The 23,296-nt window shown below is 32.5% G+C and overlaps 3 protein-coding genes across 3 annotated transcripts; all 3 read right to left on the bottom strand.

Annotated features, from left to right (window-relative positions):
- Positions 1-376: 376 nt before the first annotated feature.
- LOC135129878 (brachyurin-like) lies at positions 377-3,910 on the bottom strand. Its single transcript, XM_064057147.1, has 6 exons — positions 3,772-3,910; positions 1,302-1,393; positions 924-1,245; positions 788-874; positions 595-734; positions 377-544 (listed from the first exon to the last, which is right to left on the bottom strand). Exons 1-6 carry the CDS (start codon positions 3,908-3,910, stop codon positions 377-379), a joined length of 948 nt encoding a protein of 315 aa, XP_063913217.1.
- Positions 3,911-9,927: 6,017 nt separating this feature from the next.
- On the bottom strand, positions 9,928-11,228 carry LOC135130230 (brachyurin-like). The gene is made up of 6 exons (XM_064057583.1): positions 10,992-11,228; positions 10,793-10,941; positions 10,572-10,738; positions 10,425-10,511; positions 10,226-10,365; positions 9,928-10,166 (listed from the first exon to the last, which is right to left on the bottom strand). The coding sequence occupies exons 1-6, from the start codon at positions 11,046-11,048 to the stop codon at positions 10,005-10,007; spliced, it is 762 nt and encodes a 253-aa protein (XP_063913653.1). The 5' UTR covers positions 11,049-11,228; the 3' UTR covers positions 9,928-10,004.
- A 3,479-nt stretch (positions 11,229-14,707) lies between these two features.
- LOC135130078 (brachyurin-like) lies at positions 14,708-15,975 on the bottom strand. Its single transcript, XM_064057394.1, has 7 exons — positions 15,855-15,975; positions 15,766-15,796; positions 15,561-15,708; positions 15,341-15,507; positions 15,196-15,282; positions 14,978-15,117; positions 14,708-14,924 (listed from the first exon to the last, which is right to left on the bottom strand). Exons 1-7 carry the CDS (start codon positions 15,906-15,908, stop codon positions 14,751-14,753), a joined length of 801 nt encoding a protein of 266 aa, XP_063913464.1. The 5' UTR covers positions 15,909-15,975; the 3' UTR covers positions 14,708-14,750.
- Positions 15,976-23,296: the final 7,321 nt, after the last annotated feature.

The raw sequence follows: 23,296 nt of genomic DNA, 5'->3' as shown, positions 1-23,296 counted from the left end.
TATAAATTATTCAACGTCATGTGTAAGCCGATGTTACTATTTTCTGCACTTCAAAATTAAAATTTACATCCATTAACCAACTAAGATAGTACTGCACATAGTTACATCGATAAAACTCTTATATTCCTTCAGATTATAATACATTGTCACTTTGCATACCATGATAACATTGTCGGTACTAATCTGAGTACGTTTTGAATGGAATACTAGCATTTGTTCCGATTGATTATCTTTCGAGATGCTGTTATTCAATGAAGAGTCACTTCAATTAAAATGTTTAGATAATACTTATCGTCATTAAGAATGCTTTGTGTAAATAAAACACATTTTTTTTAATTTGTTGTATTTTCGATTACTGTAACCAAGTTAACAAAAATTACAAAATACTTGTTACGCTTTTTATCCAATCTACATAGGGATAAGTTCTCGTAAAACCAGAAGGATCAGTGCTTTCGCAGCCATTTCCACTGACGAAACTTGCAACTGCGACGACTGTGGCTTTTTGATTGAGAGCATATTGGATCAAAGGACTACCACTGTCTCCCTAAACATAAAAAAGGATCAAAGTTTAAACTTGATACCGTTTTTACTTACGTTGCAAGTTCCTTGATTATAATTTCCTTCAGCACAAACCATATCGTCTATAATTGCTGCCCCATAAGTAAGTCGACATTCTTCGTTACTTAAGGTAGTGATAGTAACTCTGTTTAGATCACTAACGGTAGCAGCTTCGTCTAAATAAATAAAACGCTAAAAAAAGATATTTAATTTCTAGCCAGTTTCTTACCATCAGAGGTCTGACCCCACCCAATAGCTACAACAGCCGTGTAGTCATTTACTGGTGCTGTTGGTAACAAAATAGGTTGGATATAATCTGAAACACGAAAATTAAATCGAATTACTTTCACACTGGAATATAGTACTTGTGTATTCAATGGGCATTCGAAGCTTGATAAGGCCGATATCGTGCTGCAGGGTGAAGGCATCATATTCTGGAGCTAGGATGTATTCTTCAGCAGCAACAGTAAGCCGATTGGGACCATTATCTTGTAGATTATTTATTCCTAGGACAATGGTAAATCTAAGAGCATCCTCACAGCATTGCGCTGCAGTCAAAACCCATTGATTGTTCACAAGAGCACCTCCACATAAATATTGTCCATCGCTAGTGTGAATATGAACAGCGGCAGCGAAAGGAAATTCTCCAGCTCTTGCATTGGTACCACCAATAATGCGAGTACTTCTCTAAAGACAGTCGGTGCCAATTGTTTTTTTTTAATATATCATATAAAACTACGTACCGACAAGACGGAAGACAACGATGCTGAGAGAACGTAGATGACAATAAAACCAAAGAACTTCATTTTGTTTGATATTCGTGTTAAATATAAAACTGAAAATTTAGAGTTAGTTTCACTTTATATTAACACTTGTTATCTTCGTTTTATGGTTTAACTAGTGCTATTCAGGCTTACTTTTGGAAAAAAATGTAGACGAAACAACTTGAGGAAGTAAGGCAATTCTGATAAAATTTTTAAAAATTGTTATCATTACTTATTACATCCGTTTCGGAAAAGAAAAACACATTTATTGCGGTTAAGTGACATACAAAAATATGGCTTATTAAGGTCCTGTATTGAAATTTTAGTACCAAGTAGTGAATCTGTACCTACTATTGCAATTTAAATTATTACTATGGTTTATGGTGTTTGTTAATTATTAATTAAAGTAATTGATTGAAGAAGCTTACAAAGATAACCTTATTATGTTGAAAGTAATAATCTTATAATCTTCTATCAACACGTGATTTTTTCGAGTGTGGGTACTTAGAAAACTTTTATCTTTCAACGACGAACACACTAAAATATTTGGGTGACCTTCAAGTGTGTGTATCCAACTTCATAACGTTTAATGAAGCATCTGAGATGCATTCAAATCAATTATTATTTTCTTTCGATTATAGCTAAGATAATTTTATTTTAATTTGAAATAGTTCTTCAATTTTTTACTTGTTAGCTTTGACTACAAATAACTAACAAAAAAAATCATGCTTCAACATTGAATATAATGACTATCTACCTTGCCTGAAGCATCATTAATGCCAGCGAAGGAAAATCTGAAATATTTCGATTTCACTATATCTGACCCGACTAGAATTTTCAGAATGAGGATCAACTAAAAGTTTTCATCTAGATGGGAATATTAGCTGACTACAGAAAACCCATAAATAAAAATGTTTCATCACACAGAAGGAAAAAGGGATGAAAATCGATCGGTCTGTGGAATGGTTGGTTTTAAACAGGTTAAACAACATTAACAAACGCTGCCCTAAAATCAGTAAGAAAAAAACTTGTGTCGTAAAAGTTGCTTAGCGTTTATTTTTACTAAATCTCAGTTTCAACAAATACAGTCGAAAATAGATCTGGTAAGATTTCTAAAGTTTCGCAAACTGAAAACAGTGGTGAAAACTGGGTTCCAAAGTTTCCATAAATAATTGCAATATTGATTTTTAAAATATGTGCTATAAAAATTTCAATAAAAATAATATATTATAATAAACCGTCTAAAAAACTTCCCTAGAGTGTGTTAAGAATGAAGATATTACATATTGACAACACCATAAGAGCCATACGAAGCGATGCCTCTTAAGTACGATTTTCAGTCGTTACAAATTTATTTGAAATTAATTTTGGCATATTAACTATTACGTCTTCTTCAGGAAAAATATCTTCTTCTATATTTTTTCAAATCTTCCTGTTCCCTTAATTTTTTTTGTTTTTGTTTTTGTTCTTAACTATTCTTCTTTTCCTAATCTTAAAATGTGTAAAATGTATTATAAATTTTTTTGTTTCATTCTTGTGCTAGTGAAGTTATGTTTTACTTCGATACAGATATAGAGATAAGATGCAGTGAATATAAAAATGTCAGGTGCACTTTTTCACATCATGGAAGATTTTTTCCATTTTATCAGTAATATTGTTTTGTTGTATGGAACTGATGATAGATATCAATTATAATACTAATGCTGCCTGTTGCTATACATGAGAAGATATTTTACTGGTTGATACATTTCATTGTGAATCCTTGCTGAACTAATATGTCACTTACAAAATCATATAAAAAATATTTTTTATTAAATAAAAATTATTATTTCAATTCCACCACTGACAGTTCTTTATTAAGTATTCTACAGTACGGTATATACATAGAATTGCTATTGTTTTATTATTTTAGAAATATATACTGGCGGATTACTATACTTTCGAAATGAATGAAGAGCTAATCTTACTTCTTACTTTAGATTTGTTTTGCCTACCAAAATGGTCAGAAACCTCAAACTTACGTCTAACCAAAAAATTTTAGTTTTATTAAAACGCAATACTGCTGGCCTCGTTGACAAAATAAATCTAAAATGCAGAATGATAATAATGATTTATAATAATCGCATTTAATTTATATCATTTATCATTAATGAATTGATCGTTTGGAATTTGTACCCAAGCAACCCATGTTTAGGGGTTAATATCAGGGCTTTATTTTGATCATAGCAGGATATTTATAACGCAACTTTTATCAAATCATTTGGATAATAAGTGCATAATCTTTAACGACATCCGGTGGATCTTTTGTAACAATTATTTATAATCCAGTTCGAGTACTTTATTGAGTGTCTAAAACATTACAGCAAATTAATAATAATTTCTTCCTACGAATGGTTTTAAAAGTTGGCTTTTCATTCGTCAAAAATGTATATACTGTTACAAAATAAACCCATACGCCCCCCTGGTACGACCCCTATGGGTTTTCTTATATGTGCGACGATGATGGATGACTCATCATCGGTGACGGCCACCGGGCGACGTTCGTATAAAGGCTCCAGAAAAACCTCTAAGCGGCGTTCACGAACCATCTAGAGGAATGTATGGGTTTAAATAGAGGCCACCTAGCACAATGGGAGAAGTAGAGTGTAGTCAAATCCATTCCAGTCGAGTCTGAATTATTCTGGACATAATCACTGTATAGTTAGTTATTCGTGTAAATTTAAGTTACTAAAAAATACATTTTTGAGTTTTACCCACGCCGATTTTAAATCACCGATCGACGTAACAATACTTTAAAAGTGAAGCAACATATTCTAATCGTAAATAATGCCACAAGTGCTTTAGAATTATAGGAGAAACTTTTATTTATTTATGATCTTTTCTTTGTTAGTTTGATTGAACGAAATTGCTAAAACGTAACAGGGTTTGAGCGTTTTAAAATAAAAGTTTTAGGTCAGTGCCGAGCACAAAAAAATTTAGAAGAGGATGCAAAAGAAAGAAAATATAACAAAAATAAAAGAAAACATAATTTACGGGCGATCTGAGGTCGGGAAGTGGAAGAGGGTGAGCTTTAAATGGTAGAAAACGGTTTATCACGATTTCCGGCAAAACTACAAGTCCTATCGAAAAAAGTTAAATGGCAAAGTTGTAGGTAATAAAAAGATCTACAACTTTTGTATTTAGACTTTTTTTGCATAACCTCAAAATTTATGCGAAAATTGCAAATAACCGAGTTTTTGGATTTTAATTTTTATCTCCCACAAAAAAAAATTTCACGAAATTTGGTGAAAACTTACCTATTTATGTCCCAAACTCACTGTAATTTTTTTTATTCAAAATATTTATTTTTCTCCCTTATTTTGATTTAATATCGAAAAACCACCCTAATTTTCAATTGAAAATTCTAACGTCAAAATGTTTGCTTTTTAAAAAAAATCCGTGTGCTTTTTGTTCGTTGAAATCTCTAGTTTCTGATGCTGTAAAAAAAGTATACATTACTATGGCAAATTTTCGCAGGAAATCCAAAAAAACGAAAAAACTCGAATTCGAAAATTTTTTTAATCATGTAAAATTTTGAGATATTTATTAAAATTTACACTTTAATCACTCGAAAAAAGTAAGATTCCATGTTACACTGATAAACCAAAAAATTGAAAATCCATGAAACAAACGCCTTTTGTTGGTGGGAGATTTGTCAATATGAAAGATGCTTTTATTCTTGCCAATTGATTTTCGAAATCTTAATTGATTCAGTGTTATATTGTCATTTTTACATTTATAAATATATTTGATTAATTGTAATCCATGTTTTTGCGATAACTTCTTTGTTTGCATGTTTTTTATAAAAAATATTGGCCAAATTTAACAAATTTTTATCGTCTAACTAGCAGACTCAGCAAACGTGGTTTTGCCATATAAATTATTTCTAGTGAATATTTTAGTAGTTAAATAAAAAATTAAATTAAAATAAATAAATAAATTATAATTAAATTAAATTATAAATTCTACATAAAAATTTATCGTACGACAATGATTATATTCAACAGTCATCTTGCAACTCCATTGCAAGATGGCTGTGGGGTGGCCCACCCAAATTTTTTTGGGTGGGCCACCCTTATCACCTAGGGATATAAAAAATGGTTTACGACCTATTCTCAGACCTACCGAATATAGACAGGAAATTTCATAAAAATCAGTCAAGCCGTTTCGGGGGAGTTTGGTTACACACACTGTGACACTAGAATTTTATATACTTATTAGAAGACAATGAATTTACGATGTTTTTCTTTAATTGATTCAAAAGGACCAAAAGATCAATACCTTGACCCACAATTATGACAGTTTTATTAGTATCTCTGGCACTTTCTATCGAGATCTTAATTATGTCAGCATCAGCATCTTCTTCTGCTTGTTTACAGGAAAATCCTTGTGACTGTAGATTCCAAAAGTTTCTTTTAAATAAGTCAATTCGTCACGATTCATTCTTCTGATGGGCTAAAATTTTCCGTAGGCCATTCAAGTATATAAGTTATCTTAAAATAGCAATAAATAGGCACCTATGCATATTATTTAAAAATTATCCTACAACTTTAACAAAATATTGTAGATGTCTTATAAAGTATTAAGTTTATTAACCTATTTTGTTAATTATAGTAGTATATTTCGATTTGCAACTTTTTAATTTATCAATGTAACATGGAATCTTACGTTTTTCGAGTAATTAACGTGTAAATTTTAATAAATAGCTGCAAATTTTACATAATAATTAAGAAAGAACTTTTTGAATTCGAGTTTCTTGTGAAAATTTGCCGTAGTAATGTATAATTTTTTTACACCATCAGAAAATAGAGATTTCAGCGAACAGAAAGCACACCGATATTTTTAAAAAAGCAAACATTTTGACGTGAGAATTTTCGATTGAAAATTAGGGTAGTTTTTCGATATTAAATCAAAATAAGGCGAAAAAATAAATATTTTGAATAAAAAAAATTACATTGAGTTTGGGACATAAATAGGTAAATTTTCACCAAATTTCGCGAAAAAAAAATTTTTTTTGGGAGATAAAAATAAAAAACCAAAAACTCGGTTATTTGCATTTTTCGCATAAATTTTGAGGCTATGTAAAGAAAGTGTGAATACAAAAGTTGTAGATCTTTTTATTGCCTATAACTTTGCTGTTAACTTTTTGCGATAGAACTTGTAGTTTTGCCGGAAATCGTGATAAACCGTTTCCTACCCTTAAAAGGTCCCCCTCTGCCACTTCCCGACCTCAGATCGCCCGTAAATTATTTTTCCTTTTGTTTTTGTTATATGTTCTTCCTTTTCCAATGGGTATCATCCTGTTTTAATTTTTTTCACTTTTTACCATTTTCAAAGGCTTCGGCACTGGCCTATTTTCCGTGGTAATTCTAAACCACCATTTTGCACGATTATTTTATGAAAAAATTTACTCGAAGCACTTTAGCAACTTCATGATGGTAATACAACCAGCATATGAAAAAAAGATTTGCTACAGAAAGACAATGTCAACTACTTTATTAGATAGCATATATCACAAATGTGTAAATACTGGTTCTGATCATATCAAATCCGAATCGATACTGTTGGTGGACGATTGTAAAAATACATTTAGTAGTATGAAGACCATTGGTACATTGTGCTGACAGGATTCAGTCATTTGTTGGTGGATTAAGAAAATGAGACAACAAAAAAGTTCCTAGTAAAGTAAATCAGAAAGCCTAAGATCTGTTCAATACACACGCTATTATCACAGAAACGCTCTGTCTATGATGAGTAATTTTATGAAACATGTGGTATGACACAATATGTGTAGTGGTCACTTACAAAAGATGTTCTGGATAAATCGTGGACTGAAAATGTGACTTAAAGTTTTGTAATAATTTATGTAGGTTGGTTTTGGGAGAAAAATACTAAGTACTGGAAGGAAAAGATACAAGATGATATTAATTTAGGGATGCTTACTGCTCATTGATTTATAACATTACTAGGCTTCGGATCTTGGGTTTTCTGCCTTTTTATATCTACTTCAGGCATTGCAGCGAAATTTATATATTTATCCGAATTTAAAAAAATCTGTTATTTAACGCCCATTTATGATTAATTTACCGTTAGAGACCAACCAAAAGTGTTAATTAAACAACCTAATTGTAAATTTTAAAAGGCTTAGAATAGGATTCCACGACCAACGAAGCGGACGTGTTTGCATAATAGAGATTTTCCGTGAATTCATTGCTTTGGCTGGCAGATTGTTTAAAAATGGGTTGTAAACAACGCCTTTGAGTTTAATGGTACGGGTTGGTGTCGCCAACTGATAACGCTATCCAAAAAACATGAATGGAATGATAAATCACAAGAAGAGACCCATCATATTTTATACAATTTAGATAGGATTTATTCAGCCAAATTTTGAGGTGACGTCATCAATTTTTTACAGGGGATAAGTAAATATATTGTGATTAAAACGGTCCTGGTTTAATAACAAAAAAATATTGTTCCTCTATAAAACAAGCTCGTCTTAGACAAAGTATTCGTAAAAAAATATGTCGTAAAAAAATTTACGTACGCTGGCCTCGACTGCGATTATAGTTTAAATATTTTTTAGAAAATCCTGTCATGGATGTAGAAACATTTGTGACAGCCAAAGAGGTTTTTTTGAGAAAATTATCTTTGAATTTAGACCAAATTGAAATAGACACTAGGCAACAGGCACATTTGGGCAAAAGAAAAAGAAATTAGGGTTACAGCTTCAAATTTTAGACGTATTTACAAACTTAGACAGACTACAGCAATAGCTAAAACTGTGGAGTCTCTACTGTACAGTACATTTAGAGGTAATAGTCATACATACTATGGACAGCAAAGTGAGGAAAAAGCTGTCAAGTGTTTTGAAATAAATAAAAATATAAAAACTGAACGGTGTGGCTTGTTTATTTCAAAACAATTGCCTTCCTTGGCTGCTAGTCCAGACAGGGTTCTAGAGGATAGGAGTGCATTAGTCGAAATTAAATACCCTTCAAAATCGCAAGATTTGTCTCCCGAAGAAGCGGTTAGAAAAAAAAATAATCAAATTTTGTACATTGACACACATTGAAACTAAAAAAAATCATGATTACTACTTTCAAGTCCAGGGACAAATGCTTGTTACGGGTATTTCACAAGTTTATTTTGTTGTATGGACACCCAAAGGAATAAATATAGAAAAAAAATTATAAAGACGAAGAAATACATGTAAAAAGATGGCAGATAAACTTGGCAGATTTTACTTTGGCGCATTATTGCCCCAAATTATTGATTCAAGAAGAAAGAGGACCCTGCCTTTGCGAGAAATTTTTTTAAAATAAATAAAATTTGTTTCTATTTTTTTATGTACTTTAATAATTTATTAGGAGTACATTTTTCATCACCAAGACTTGCATATTTTTATTATAAATATATTTTGAAAATGATCGCTCGGCAAATGAAAACATGTACGAGCACTTTTTTCGAGTAAACAATGAAGGGAGAAGTTACTGGGCGTAGGGCTTTTTTAAAACACCTCCTTTCTGGGATAAGTAGTAGATACACTTAGCTACTTATACGTGTTAATCAAAAGCTCTATTTTATATATTTTTTATTATTATTATAAATATGTTTATTAGTTTTATTAATTAACAAAGCAAAATATATATTAACAATAATATTACAACCAATTTTTAGTAATCATGTGTATTGAATTCAGGATCCTGCGTGGAGTAAAAATATTATAGTTCCCCAGTTTTAATTCGGTTTTATGATAGTACCTCATTGCGTAAAAGTTAATTTCCTTAACAATAGATTACTACGGCCGGTCCTCGTGGCTTGTTATAAAACTTAGTTCCTTGTTATAAATTAGAAAAATCAGCCGAGAACTCTACCAATCAGCTAATGGTAGAGCAGGCGATAAGGGTCTTACTCGCTTCCGTAAATTTTAGTGGCGCTCCTATCGGCAAAGTACTGAACTAACTGCTCAAATTCTGTCAAATTGATACCCATTTTTTTCAATAATTGTTAGTTTTTGTTAAAAACTGCTAACCAATAGATCATCAATTTTCCTCTGATATTCCTGTTAAAATTATTCCACGTATTTTGCATTAATTTGTAGTATATTTTGATTTTAATAAACACATTATTATTTAAACAAATTGTACCACTAACAAACATTTAATGATTCTGCGCCCTGTAAAAAGTGATATTTTATCCATATGCGAGTTTTCAAGCGATTCTATGATGGTTATGACTCAAAAAACTTGAAAAGAAAACATACAATGGTGATTTTTTACGATATTTCTCAGCCATATTTTTTTAGTTAATTGAACTGGTCTCTGCGCTCTAGAATATGAAAAAAGCTGCAGTTTGATGTATGATACATCTATATTAATATCATTTTTTCATATAAAAAATCAAAAAATGTTATACCTCGTCTAGCGAGTCCCCTTAAGTGACTTCCATACTTTTTAGCAAGCCGGGATATAGAATCTTTTGATATTTCTGTCAGGATTTACTATTATTTGTTCTCAGTTTAGGTGTTCGAAAAATGCATATATTTAGATACATAAATAAAAAACAGTTGTGAAAATGCTTTGAAGGCACGTAGCTGTATTGATTATATCTATCAAAATTTTATGTCATTCACAATAAAAAGAGTTAAGCTGCTATCACGCTGTTGATCCATTCAACGTAAGGTATTATCCTGGTGTACCCTGAAGGATCCGTGGTTTCGCAACCTGACTGGCTTCTGAAACTTGCTATCCCAACCAAAACTGCAGAACCACTTACAGTTTGAAGCAAAGGTCCACCCATATCTCCCTAAAGAAACATGTTTTTATTAGTTAGTAAAAAAAATACATATATAAAAAATTACTAACATTGCAAATTCCTTCGTTAAAGTTTCCAGCAACACACAACATATCATGTGTGATTTGTGGACCATAGGTTAGTTGACATTCGTCGTGAGAAATAGTAGTCAGTGTTACCCAAGTTAGATCATTGGACAGACCTGTGTTAACTAAAAACAACAATCAAATCTACACCGTATTATAAATTTGGTCAACATGGTGTACTTACAGTCATCTATTTGGCCCCACCCGACGGCAGTCACTGATGTGTAATCAGGAATAAAGCTGGTGGGTAAACTGGCGGCCCCAACATATTCTGCACACATAATGATATTAAATTTACCACTAGTCTCTTTGCAGTACTGTTACTACTTACGATTAAATGCTATTGGTAGTCGCAGTTTAACCAAAGCAACATCGTTGTGTAGTGTTTCTGGGTCATACTCAGGGTGCAAAACAAAAGTGGCAGTTGCCAAAGTTAGTCTATTGGCATCAGTTCCACTTAGCAGATTTGAACCCAATTGAATAGTAAATGTGTTGGCGCTAAAATACAAACTATGAAGTACCGACTAACTATAAAAATACACGTAGTTTTACCCTTCTGCACACTGAGCTGCTGTAACTATCCATTGATTGTTAATTAAAGCACCTCCACAGAAATATGCGCCTCCAACTTTTGAAACATAGACTGCTGCTGCGTATGGAAACTGGCCACCACGTGCCACTTGACCACCTACAATGCGTTCCTTCAAATGCTTTTAGTTAAAAACACAATAATATACAATGTGGTACTTACGCCAGGTTTGGCCAAGGCTAGCGACGCGAATGTCAAAAGTAGTACCAGAGATTTCATGTCTTAGCCTAATAAATTAGTATTACGTCTTTTGGATTCTTATTCGGGAATATTTGTATGTATGTGATAAAGCGGTATACAAAATGAGGAACGTAAGCACAAGTCACAAGATAAAAAAAATGTTCTGATCACTGAGCAGTAATAAACTTTGTCCTTGATCTGAAAGCTACTTATGCTTATGTCTGCTTAATTTTTATTTTGTAGAGGTTTAGCTGACTACTCATCAGTTAAAAGTTAATAGCGTGGCTTTATTTTAAGCTTGTGAGATATAATCAAAATTTTATCAGATGGATAATGTATAAGCTTTTCAAGCCACTTTGTGGATTTATTTCAAATGTTTTATTTACTTTAAAATGAACACCTAATTCTCCTTTTATCTTCTTTATCCTTAGAAAGATAGGTATTTGGTTTCATCATTTCCGAAATGTTTAGATAAAGGAGTGATGACTTATGAAGATATTTTTACTGACTTATTATACTGATTATTATTATTTAAGAAATTTTGAACACGAAGAAATTGATAATTGTATGATTTGAAATATTAAAATTTTAAGAAAAAATGCCAGAATATGCTTTATTCATTTTACTGTTTGTTTATTTATTTATATTGTAGCAAATATATATATGTACAAAATATAAAAAAAATGTCATAAAACATGATTTTCGGCATTTTTGATATAATTTAATTAACTCTTGTTTAAACTTTGCAGGATATTCTAATTTTCGAATAAAAAACAAGAAAAAGCATTCAAATCAATCAATACTGATCTATTGTTTTGCGTGAAAACTTACTCTAATACTACAAACTATGGTCATTTAGAATTTTATGTTGCGTATTTTACATGTATTTTTATTATTAAATTACGTTACATTTTGCAGGATATTCTAATTTTCGAATAAAAAACAAGAAAAAGCATTCAAATCAATCAATACTGATCTATTGTTTTGCGTGAAAACTTACTCTAATACTACAAACTATGGTCATTTAGAATTTTATGTTGCGTATTTTACATGTATTTTTATTATTAAAATACGTTACATTTTGGCAGAAATAGGATACGACGCTAAAAAATATTCAACTAGTGAAGACAGGAAGCTAAGGAAAAATTAAGCATGTTGCAAAAAAGAATATCGATGCTGCCATCTCTTATACAGTATTTGTAATATAATGTAAAAGACACAAGTAATCTACACGTTTATCTTTGTGTCCGAGAGATTCTATAAACTCCTTAGATTAGATTAAAATAATATTAACTTAGTGACGTATGTTCATGTTTCTAATGTTTTCTTTTTGTCCCTTATTTCTTAGTCTTGCCGTGTCGTTTTTATCAAGTCTTCGTCTATCTCTACATTCTGTCAATTTTATTATAACCAATTTTGACCATTTTCTTATTAATTGTTCTACTTTAGCTATGTTTTCTTTTTTTCTCTCTTACTATTTGTGTCACGTCTTCTTCACCTGCTTGTGTTTATTTTGCATGGCCACTTCTTTACCTTTTTGTTTCTACTTCCAAACGAGTATTGCAATAAAGTCCATAGGGCCACTGATTGCTTTCATGTGTTCTCGACGTTTCATAATTCCTACAGTACGAAAAATAGGTCTCACGTTTTCATCTGTCTGTCTGTCTATCTGCCTGTCGTCTCTCGTCTGTGTTGATATATTTTAGACGGATAATCTTCGAAACTACTGGACCAACGGTTGTCAAATTTTGTATGTAAGTACATTAGGAATATCATGTAGATGGACACTAACAAAATTTGGCTAATCATTCTCACCAAGAATTTCATGAAGTCAATTCAAGTTTTGCAGAGATATTTAATTTTATAAAATAATAAACTCTGTTTACAGTTTCTAGATCCATCTTGATTTTTTATTATTATTATAATTTTTATTTTATTTCATTCTGCCTTCCCCAAAATAATATTAAAGCCGTTTTGCTATAGTGTAAAATCAATCAAATTTCGTTTTCTTTTGACACAAATGCATACTTTGATCTACCACCGTTGCTGCTAGTTATCTGTACGTGCTTAATAGTCGAATTCTTTTAAAATATAAACATAAATAGTCAAGGCTAGGCATGTGCTACACATACATTTTGCTCGTTAGTTATCTGCTTTAAATATATTTCATAATATCCACACTTGTGCGTAATGCGTCCAAGTAACTTAGAAGCTGAGGGAGTGTTAATTACGCCTTATAAATTTATCTTTTATGATAAAAATATAAAAGTCTCACAATTAAATTTTATTTTTAATTATAGGGGTTATCACAAAATATATAAAAATCCAAATTTTAGCATTTTTTTAAACAATTGGATTTATTCAATTAGATTTACAGGGGGGGGGGGGAAGAACTTCTGTCTAAATAATCTTCGGCTACTTTTACTTCCCGAGCGTAAGCTAAGGAATTATTGTAATCGAGTTCATCAGGCGACTGCTACTTTTCTGTTTTCTCGACGTTTCATGGCAAGTACGAAAAAATAGGTCCCTTTTTGTCTGTTATCTATCTTTCCGTCGTCTATCTGTCCGGCGTCTGTCTGTCGGTTGTATGACGTTTGACTGTGTCGATTTTTATTAATTATCAGACAGATGATCTCCGTCGTTGAGGTTTTACCCTAGATTTCTGAAAAAAAAAATCAAAATTGTATAATAAGTAACATTTTGCAATTTAACTTTCAAACTGCAAAACCGATAGCTTTGCACACTTGCAACGTTTTAAGGTTACATTAAGCATAGTTAATCGTTACTCAAAATTTATCCCTTTATCCCCTTAATGATGTTGTCTCAAAATTTTGCCAAATAAATCCTATCTGGAATTTGCAAATATTGTGCACTCATAGTTTTTAGAATTACTTGTACAAGGTGAGTCAAAAAATTAATGAGTGAGGCAATTTATTTTATTACAAAAATCAGTCCATTTTCCCGAAGTTTTGGGAATACAGTAGTGCAATGTTGATGATTAATAAACAAAGAAGTAGCTATATCTGGTTCCAAAAATCTGTTTACAAACATACTCTCAAAGCTATCAACACTGCAATGAAAAAATTTAAGAAGATCGTGAAATACATGTAGGGTAGGTGGGCGGGGTAGAACTTGCTAAGATAAGACTGATTTTGGAACATGATGTACACTCTAAGGAAATAAAGGGTGGGTGGGCGGGGCTAGTATTTGCTAAGATAAGACTGATTTTGGCAAATGACATACCATCTAAAGAAATAGAGGGTGGGTGGGTGGGGCTAGAACTTGCTAATATAGGACTGATTTTCGAAGATGATGTACACTCAAGGGAGCGTAATAGTTTAGTGTATTTTCTCTAGAAACTTTCCCATTAATTTTTCAACAAGTTGATACCGTCTTTTAAATTTTCTCTTAGTTGCTTCACTTGCATCTAATACCACTTCTCACCATTTTAGAAAATGGTGTAACTAATCCTAGTCACAGGCCATATCTTGTTTGTTCGATTTAATCCGCATGAGTGTGAATTTTAGCAGGAGTTTGAATTATTGCAACATACCTTAAATGTTGCATCATGAATATATACAGGTGTGTTAAAACTACTTTAAAAAACATTACAAACAACAAAAGTCAATCTAAGCCCTCTTTGAACTCAGTCTTGAAATCTAAACTTCAAAAATATAGAGATAAAGAAATTGACAAAGTGGACAAAAATGTTTTTATTTGTATTTGACTTGGATTTCAAGTTCAAAATACACCACTAGTAATATTAGCGATCCAATCTAAGTACAAATACACTCTTGTGTATCCAGAAGGATGAGGTTCATCGCAACCATCACCACTTATAAAGCTTGCAACTCCGGCGAACCGAACACTTTGTGGATTGTAAATATGTTCAATCAGAGGACTTCCAGTATCTCCCTGAAAAACGTAATAGTTAATAATAATGATTACTTTAAACGAGTAACACTCACAAGACACGTTCCTTCGTTGTAGTTACCAGCAGCACAAACCATATCATCGCTGACTTGGTAACCGTAGACATTGGCACATTCTATATTGCTGATAGTTATTAAGCTTACGTATTGGAGATGATCTGAAAGCTCTGGTGTGGCTGAAAATTAAACATACAAATTTTAGGCTAAATAAAATTCTAGTTAATAATTAATAGTAACTGAAGAGTGGTACTTACCGTCATTGATTTGACCCCATCCGACTGCTGTCAAATGAGCATAAATAGGAATATCATTAGTTGGTAGTGCTATAGGTTGTATGTAACCTACAAAATAAATTCATTTTTAGTTTTACTGGTACAATGAGGTTTCCGACAGTCTTACTTGTTAGCTCTACAGGCATACGAAGCTTGATCAAGGCAATGTTGTGTTCAAGAGTCATTGGGTTGTACTCAGGATGTACAAAATATTGAGTAGTGGCTACTGTTACTCGATTTGGATCAGTACCAGAAAGAGTATTGGAACCCAAACGAATTGTGAACTGAAGAGCCCTAACACACATTTGTTTCCCTATTTCTTTTTTAACTACTTAATTTGCTCTTACCCGTCGGCACAATGCCCTGCTGTTACTATCCATTCGTTGCTAATAAGGGTGCCTCCGCAGAAGAAAGAGCCAGAGCTTCCTTGTGTGTAAACGGCGACTGAATAAGGAAATTGAGCAGAATATGCGTCAGTTCCTCCAACTATTCTTGCTGAAATAAAAAATAAAAATGATCGTTTGGGCAGTGAGAATAAGGGCCTGTACTTACCGGATTTACCACCTGAATTAATAGAATGTACCTGGAAAAAATTGTGTTTGGTATTTTTTAATAATAAATAGCTTAGAGTTTGTTCTTACTTGTTGGTATATACACCCAAGAAGAAAAATCGTTAACAGTGTGGAAGTCTTCATTTTTGTCTTTTTTTTTTCTTTTGGATCGCAAGTGGCGTCTGACTTGAAATTTTATTGGTATTGTATAGATTGGTTGGTTTATATCATTATTTTATCGGAATTAGTTTATAGCAGAGATTAATTCGTTTATTTCATTCGGCTTAAAACACGATAAAAAATTCTCTCCGGAAATTAGATTAACAACAATAGCAGGATATTGCAATAAATGCATTGTGTTTACTTATCATTTTAAAAATATATAGATCTGGCAGTCGTAAAATATAACCATAATACTGATTTTAAGCAAACACTGCGTCTTTTATACTAAGTACATATTTTGAAATTGTTTTAAAATGATGTAAAAGAAAGTAGCATAATTATGCCACATCTTTTGGTACCACCATCAAATATGATGTTATTCCTTGAAAATAAAACGCAGCTACAGATTTTTGGAGAATTGAGATTACCGTGTTTGACAGAATAATTGCAGCATTAACAGTAATACTGTGCTATTAATCTTCATAAAACAGCTCTAACGATATTCGGGGCGTTAAGAGGATGACACAAGTGGAGTTCAGAGGACGACGTTTCGAGGACATCTTCCACATAAACACATAAATAGAGAGCGGAAAATATGCAGCAAAATTTTGAGAAATATGATCATATGATATGCACCAAATTTATGCAAATATGTAGTAACTTTCTTAATATATGCAGACATATGCAGTTGCATATGCTCCAAAAATTAAAAAAAAAGCTCAATAAGCGAACTAAATTTATAAAATTCAAAAACAGGTTTCCCGAGCTTCCGTTTTATTACAAAAAATATATACATAAATCACATTGCAAAGTGTTTAATTACATCTCACTAACACATAAATCACGTTTTTAAAGATAATATTCTTATACTAAAAAATAAATATAAACAGATCAAATTAAAAAATAGTAGTAATCTTTAAACGCTTTCAATACAAACTCACGATGAAAAATAATAGTATACCGTCCCTTCGACCACCACTGAACGTAACTTAACTACCGAACAAAAATATTGGGAATGAACCGTATTTCCAAAAGTAATTAGGGCGCGAATTTACCTGGAAGGATGGCTTAACACCCAGTGGTGTCTCCAAACTACCATAAAACCCAAACCTTTTCTAGTTATTTGAAGCTCAGGACATATTTGCGATATGGTTCATAAAATCTCGTCTTTCTAGATAAATGCCGATAGAATGACATTTTTTTTTTTCAAATTAGCACAAAAATTGATAAAAATGCAAAATATGCACTCGTTCCGTGAAATATGCAACAGAAGGCAAATATATGCAAATATGCAATTTTTTTTATAGCTGTATTCATTTTTAATTAGCATGATTCGTTCACATATTAAATATGAAGACTTATATGCAAAAAATAACGGATATGCAAATTTCATAAAATCCGCTCTCTACACATAAACATAAATCTAGTCAAGGAAATTTAAAACCGCCATAGAAGTATCATAAAAATATTAACTTCAATAAAATATGGGAATTTTCGGAGCTTTATTTTATTATTTATCTATGGACAGCTTCTCAATCAATCAGAAATAATTGTTCAGGTAAATGAAGCAGTGATATTGTTAATAAAACTTTTGACTATGTTACAATAAAAGGAGACATTTTTAGGTCCCAAAATTGAGGAATTAGGTTATAAAAATCTTAGTTTAGGTTAAAAACCTGTAGGAAAAAATATTTGCTCAACGAAAAAGCATACATCAAAAAAATATGTATTTAAAAAAAACATTAGGTATAGAAACAAATGTTTTGTGTAACAAACAAAAAAATGATTAAATAAACAAACCATCTAGAGTTACGTCCACTAGTTCTAAGTTATCGCAAAAAAATGGCGATCAAATTAAAGCAGGTCCCATTTAACAAAAAATAAAATATTAATTCAGGTATTTAAAATGAGTTACAAAAGCAAACTATAGATTTCTCTAAATTTTCGATTGTAAATTTACAGCTTTGATGGCTTAAAACACAAGAAGTGATGGGTGCAAAATTAAATATTGAACAATCTACGTTTTGATTTATGTATGTATTGTTGGTGGCATTTCCATTACCGCAAATTACGTTATTTACTGAACATATAAAATCGTATCCTGGATTCTTTTTTAATAGAGAACATAATTTTTGGAACGCCATTTCCCCCACCTTTCCTGGTGTGTTTTTAAAGATGTATACACTTTTTCCACAATTTCCATACTTTGGTTTAATTTTAAACCTATAGTTTCTAATTGTTCTATTGCATCAGCAATAATTTTAAAGTGAGTTTTAATGTACAAGAGTTCATTTTTAACCTTTGCTTTATTCAGGAATTCTTGAGCTTTTTTAATGCTTTATGAATCTGTGGCATCAAGTGACATTACAACCTAAAAATATTCAATATAAGAATGATAGTAAAAAAAACCATTATATATTTACTGACTTGTTTTAAAACATCAAAGTGTTCTGCATAAAACAATGCTGCTTGAATCCAAGTGCCCCACCTGGTTAATACAGGTTCAGATGGGAGAGGTGTATTTGGTAAATTGTTTTTATACATCTCTACTCTTATTGGTGCTTAAAAAAATGTTTTTAACATTGCTAATTATCTCATTGACATTGTATAATTCAGTCTAATTGTTTCAGACACTAAATGTAACCCATGTGGCATGCATGTTAAGTGTGTTATATTTTCATAAAACACCTTCAAATTAGTACCAGTTTTGATCATGTATGAAACACCATCTGATACAAACTATTTAACTTTATTGTGTTCAGTTCTTTTTGGCCACAATAAAGCTACAAATTAACAATTAAATAAATTATAATAATTTCAATGCTTAAAATTATCAATAGCACACCCAAGGATTCGTTTATAAATCTGGAGATTGTGTTGCTATTAGTTTTATCAAGCTGTTTCAAAGGTAGTAGAAATGGAAGGCCAGTTTCTTCAGAAGACAACTTTCCACTTACTAAGTGGGGTATGCATCTTCCTAATCTGTCCGTCTTCTCATCGACGCCAATTTGTTTAATAACCTGTAAATTATAAAATTTATGTTAAAAAGTTTTTAATTAAAAATTCTAGTGCTCACCATATCGTAATCTTTTGGTAAATATTCTTTTTCTCAGAGTGCTTTCTGAGGGTAACTGCCTTCCTGTATATTTATGCGTAAAATTTTTAAACTCAGGACAACTAACTTTATTCCATGGAATATTTGCTGCGGTAAATGCCCTACATAAATCATTGTCGGAACTAATGTTTAATAAAGTCTGTTTACTGGATTTATTCTCGTTCTTTTTATGTGCATCGCCAATGCAGTGTTGTTCAAAGTGTGATTTTTTTTTCGCACTTTAACTAGGAAACAAAAATGTGAACATAATTCAAGCTTCAGTATTTTAAATGTTTACTTACAACTTTTCCACACACTTTGCAGAATAACTCATTGTCTTTGGTTGAAGAAGGAAATTGAAAATTAGTGTTCAAATTATTCCCTAACCATAATTTGATTTTATCTTTCATGGATGATTTTACCTTAGGCATTTTGAGGATTCTTTACTGTATGCACAAAAATCAAAACCGGCCCCAGCTCACTCACTAACACACAAAGATACTCAGTATCACTAACAATAAACTTCTAAAATAAAATGCTTTTTCAGAGATTCACCTCCTTCCAGCTATAATCTAAATGAAATGCAGGCCAGCGTTGTCAGTTGACGATGCCAACGCGTACCATTAAACTCAAGTGCGTTGTTTCCAACCCATTTTTAAACAATCTGCCAGCCAAAACAATGAATTCACGGAAAATCTATTGTGGAAGCATGTCCGCTTCGTTGGTCGTGGAATCCCATTTTAAGTCTTTTAAAATTTACAATTAGGTCGTTTAGTTAACACTTTAGGTCTCTAACTGTAGATTAGGCATTTTAGGTAGTAATAAATGGGCGTTAAATAAACAGATTTTTTTAAAATTCGGATAAATATATAAATTTCGCTGCAATGGCTGAAGTAGATATAAAAAGGCAAAAAACCTAAGATCCGAAGCCTATTGATAGCATCCCTGTTAAAAATGCCCAATCAAATCCAATATAACCCAATCTAAGTTAGATTGGACCAGATTGTGTTTGATTGGGTTAATTGGGATTCAATTTGAACTTATATTGGATTTGATTGGGCAAACACAATTAAGGGCTTTGATTGGATTTGACTGGATTTGATTGTGAAAATTGGAAATAATTGTGTATTACCAATAAAAACATCTAAAAAGCAAAATGTGATGTAATAAATACAATTTAGGTTTGGAGTGTGCTAGAACGTGCAAATGGAACATTTTATTTTATTTTATCACTAACATTGATGTCCCTAATATAAATAATTTTGTTGCTTTCTTTTAGATTCCAAAATGGCTTTGAGTTATCATTTACAATAAAATGCCGTAAAAGATAATTATTTATTATGAAAATAAAACGCTTATTGAAACGATTATAACGAAAAATAAAATTATTTGAAAAAAGCACCCCCTTCACGAATTGTATAAGTTGTTAACATTTTATTACCCGAGAACAAGGCTCGATAGAATTCTGAATCGATTACAAGAATATACATCTATATGCATATTCAAAAAAATTGCATAAATATGTTCTGCGTATTAGCAACCCCTATAAGGGGGTTGACGGAGAACGTAACTACCCACTTCGATGAGAAGTCGTAAAGAAACACATTACGCAACCATTTTGCATCCTACGGCAACGATACGGACCGTAGGTGCCTCAATATTACGTTTAAACGACGGTCACAGTGTCGCCCAATCTGGCCCAATCAAATACAATCCCAAATTGGGGGCGCCCAATCAAACCCAATCTCCGAATAATTCGCACGCCAATCGCACAAAGAAGGTAAAAAATGACCACCACAATGGTCACCTGGTACGCAAGCAAACATATTATCACTATTATAGCGAACAATAAAACCTTTTTAAAAAACAACCCTTTTACGCGGGTTTAAGTGTTAATATTATCCGACAGGAGTATATTTTTGGGAAAAAATTCTGTGTTCGACACGATAGGATTTATGACGATTAGCATACTTAAAAAAAATGCATAAATATTGTCTGCGTATTAGCAACCCCCATAAGGGGGTCGACGGACAACGTAACCACCCACTTCGATGAGAAGTCGTAAAGAAACACATTACGCAACCATTTTGCATCCTACGGCAACGATACGGACCGTAGGTGCCTCAATATTACGTTTAAACGACGGTCACAGTGTCGCCCAATCTGGCCCAATCAAATACAATCCCAAATTGGGGGCACCCAATCAAACCCAATCTCCGAATAATTTGCACGCCAATCGCACCAAAAAGGTAAAAAATGACCACCACAGTGGTCACGTGGTACGCAAGCAAACATATTATCACTATTATAGCGAACAATAAAACTTTTTTAAAAAACAACCCTTTTGCGCGGTTTTAAGTGTTAATACTGTACAATGGGAATATATTGTTGGGAAAAAATTCTGTGTTCCACACAATGAAATGTATAACTGTAATCATGATCAAAAAAGTTATATAAATATTTTGTTTAAATTAGCAACCCCTGTAAGAGGGTTGACGCGGAACGTAACGACCCACTTTGATGAGAACGCTTAAAGGAGCACATAACACAACTGTTTTTTATTCTGCGGCAAAGATCCTGACCAGACGTAGCTCAAAATTGCGTTTAAACGATGTTCACAGTGTCGCCCAATCTCGCCCAATCAAATACAATCTGGACCAATCTCGCCCATTCAAATCCAATTTGCGAATAATCCGCACGCCAATCGCACAAAGAAGGTACACAATGACCACCAGAACGGTGAAGTGGTACCCAAGCAAACATATTATCACTAGTTTAACGAACAATAAAACTTTTTTACAAAACAACCCTTTTACGCTGTTTTAAGTGTTAATAATGGACAATCGGAGTATATTGTTGGGAAAAAATTCTGTGTTCGACACAATGAAATGTATAACTGTAATCATGATTAAAAAAGTTATATAAATATTTTGTATAAATTAGCAACCCCTGTAAGGGGGTTGACGCTGAACGTAACGACCCACTTTGATAACAAAACGTAAAGGGACACATAACATAATTATTTTTTATTCTACGGGAATGATCCTGACCAGACTTGGCTCAATATTGCGTTTAAACGACGTTCATAGTGTCGCCCAATCAAATACAATCTGCGAATAATCCGCACACCCATCTCACACAGAAGGTACAGAATAACCACCAGGGTGGTAATCTGGCACGCAAGCAAGCATATTATCACCATTTTAACGAATAATAAAACTTTTTTAGAAAACAATCCTTTTACGGGGTTTTAAGGGTTAATACTGCACCACCGGAGTATACTATTGGAAAAAAATTCTGTGTTCGACACAATAAAATGTATAACTATAAACATGAAAAGTAATATAGATATTTTGTATAAATTAGCAACCCCTGTATGAGGTTCTCATCGAAGTGGGTGGTTACGTTCTCCGTCGACCCCCTTATGGGGGTTGCTAATACGCAGACAATATTTATGCATTTTTTTTGGTATGCTTATCGCTGTAAACGTTATCGTGTCGAACACAGAATTTTTCCCAAAAATATACTCCGGTCGGACAGTATTAACACTTAAACCCGCGTAAAAGGGTTGTTTTTTAAAAAAGGTTTATTGTTCGCTATAATAGTGATAATATGTTTGCTTGCGTACCACGTGACCATTGTGGTGGTCATTTTTTACCTTCTTTGTGCGATTGGCGTGTGAGTTATTCGCAGATTGGGTTTGATTGGGCGCCCCTAATTTGGGATTGTATTTGATTGGGCCAGATTGGGCGATACTGTGACCGTCGTTTAAACGTAATATTGAGGCACCTACGGTCCGTATCGTTGCCGTAGGATGCAAAATGGTTGCGTAATGTGTTTCTTTACGACTTCTCATCGAAGTGGGTGGTTACGTTCTCCGTCGACCTCCTTATGGGGGTTGCTAATACGCAGGAAAATATTTATGCAATTTTTTTGATTGCGCTTATCGTCATAAATCTTATCGTGTCGAACACAGCATTTTTTCCCAAAAATATACTCCGGTCGGACAGTATTAACACTTAAAACCGCGCAAAAGGGTTGTTTTTTAAAAAAGGTTTATTGTTCGCTATAATAGTGATAATATGTTTGCTTGCGTACCACGTGACCATTGTGGTGGTCATTTTTTACCTTCTTTGTGCGATTGGCGTGCGAGTTATTCGCAGATTGGGTTTGATTGGGCGCCCCCAATTTGGGATTGCATTTGATTGGGCCAGATTGGGCGATACTGTGACCGTCGTTTAAACGTAATATTGAGGCACCTACGGTCCGTATCGTT

This window comes from Zophobas morio, unplaced genomic scaffold (assembly GCF_036711695.1).
Source record: "Zophobas morio isolate AGI-343-1 ecotype UQ-CSIRO unplaced genomic scaffold, CSIRO_AGI_Zmor_V1 ptg000017l, whole genome shotgun sequence".
Classification (NCBI taxonomy): Eukaryota; Metazoa; Arthropoda; class Insecta; order Coleoptera; family Tenebrionidae; genus Zophobas; species Zophobas morio.
This window is presented reverse-complemented; position numbering and strand designations above follow the sequence as displayed.

Coding starts and splice junctions, on each gene's coding strand:
- LOC135129878 (XM_064057147.1), bottom strand. CDS start 3,910: ATGGTTCGTGAACGCCGCTTAGAGGTTTTTCTGGAGCCTTTATACGAA. Junction 735..787: donor GTGGGGTCAGACCTCTGATG/GTAAGAAACTGG, acceptor TTATTTATTTAG/ACGAAGCTGCTACCGTTAGT. Junction 545..594: donor ATAATCAAGGAACTTGCAAC/GTAAGTAAAAAC, acceptor TTTTATGTTTAG/GGAGACAGTGGTAGTCCTTT.
- LOC135130230 (XM_064057583.1), bottom strand. CDS start 11,048: ATGAAATCTCTGGTACTACTTTTGACATTCGCGTCGCTAGCCTTGGCC. Junction 10,512..10,571: donor ACTACCAATAGCATTTAATC/GTAAGTAGTAAC, acceptor TTATGTGTGCAG/AATATGTTGGGGCCGCCAGT. Junction 10,366..10,424: donor GTGGGGCCAAATAGATGACT/GTAAGTACACCA, acceptor TGTTGTTTTTAG/TTAACACAGGTCTGTCCAAT.
- LOC135130078 (XM_064057394.1), bottom strand. CDS start 15,908: ATGAAGACTTCCACACTGTTAACGATTTTTCTTCTTGGGTGTATATAC. Junction 15,797..15,854: donor TTGGGTGTATATACCAACAA/GTAAGAACAAAC, acceptor AATTTTTTCCAG/GTACATTCTATTAATTCAGG. Junction 15,283..15,340: donor TATGCCTGTAGAGCTAACAA/GTAAGACTGTCG, acceptor TTTATTTTGTAG/GTTACATACAACCTATAGCA.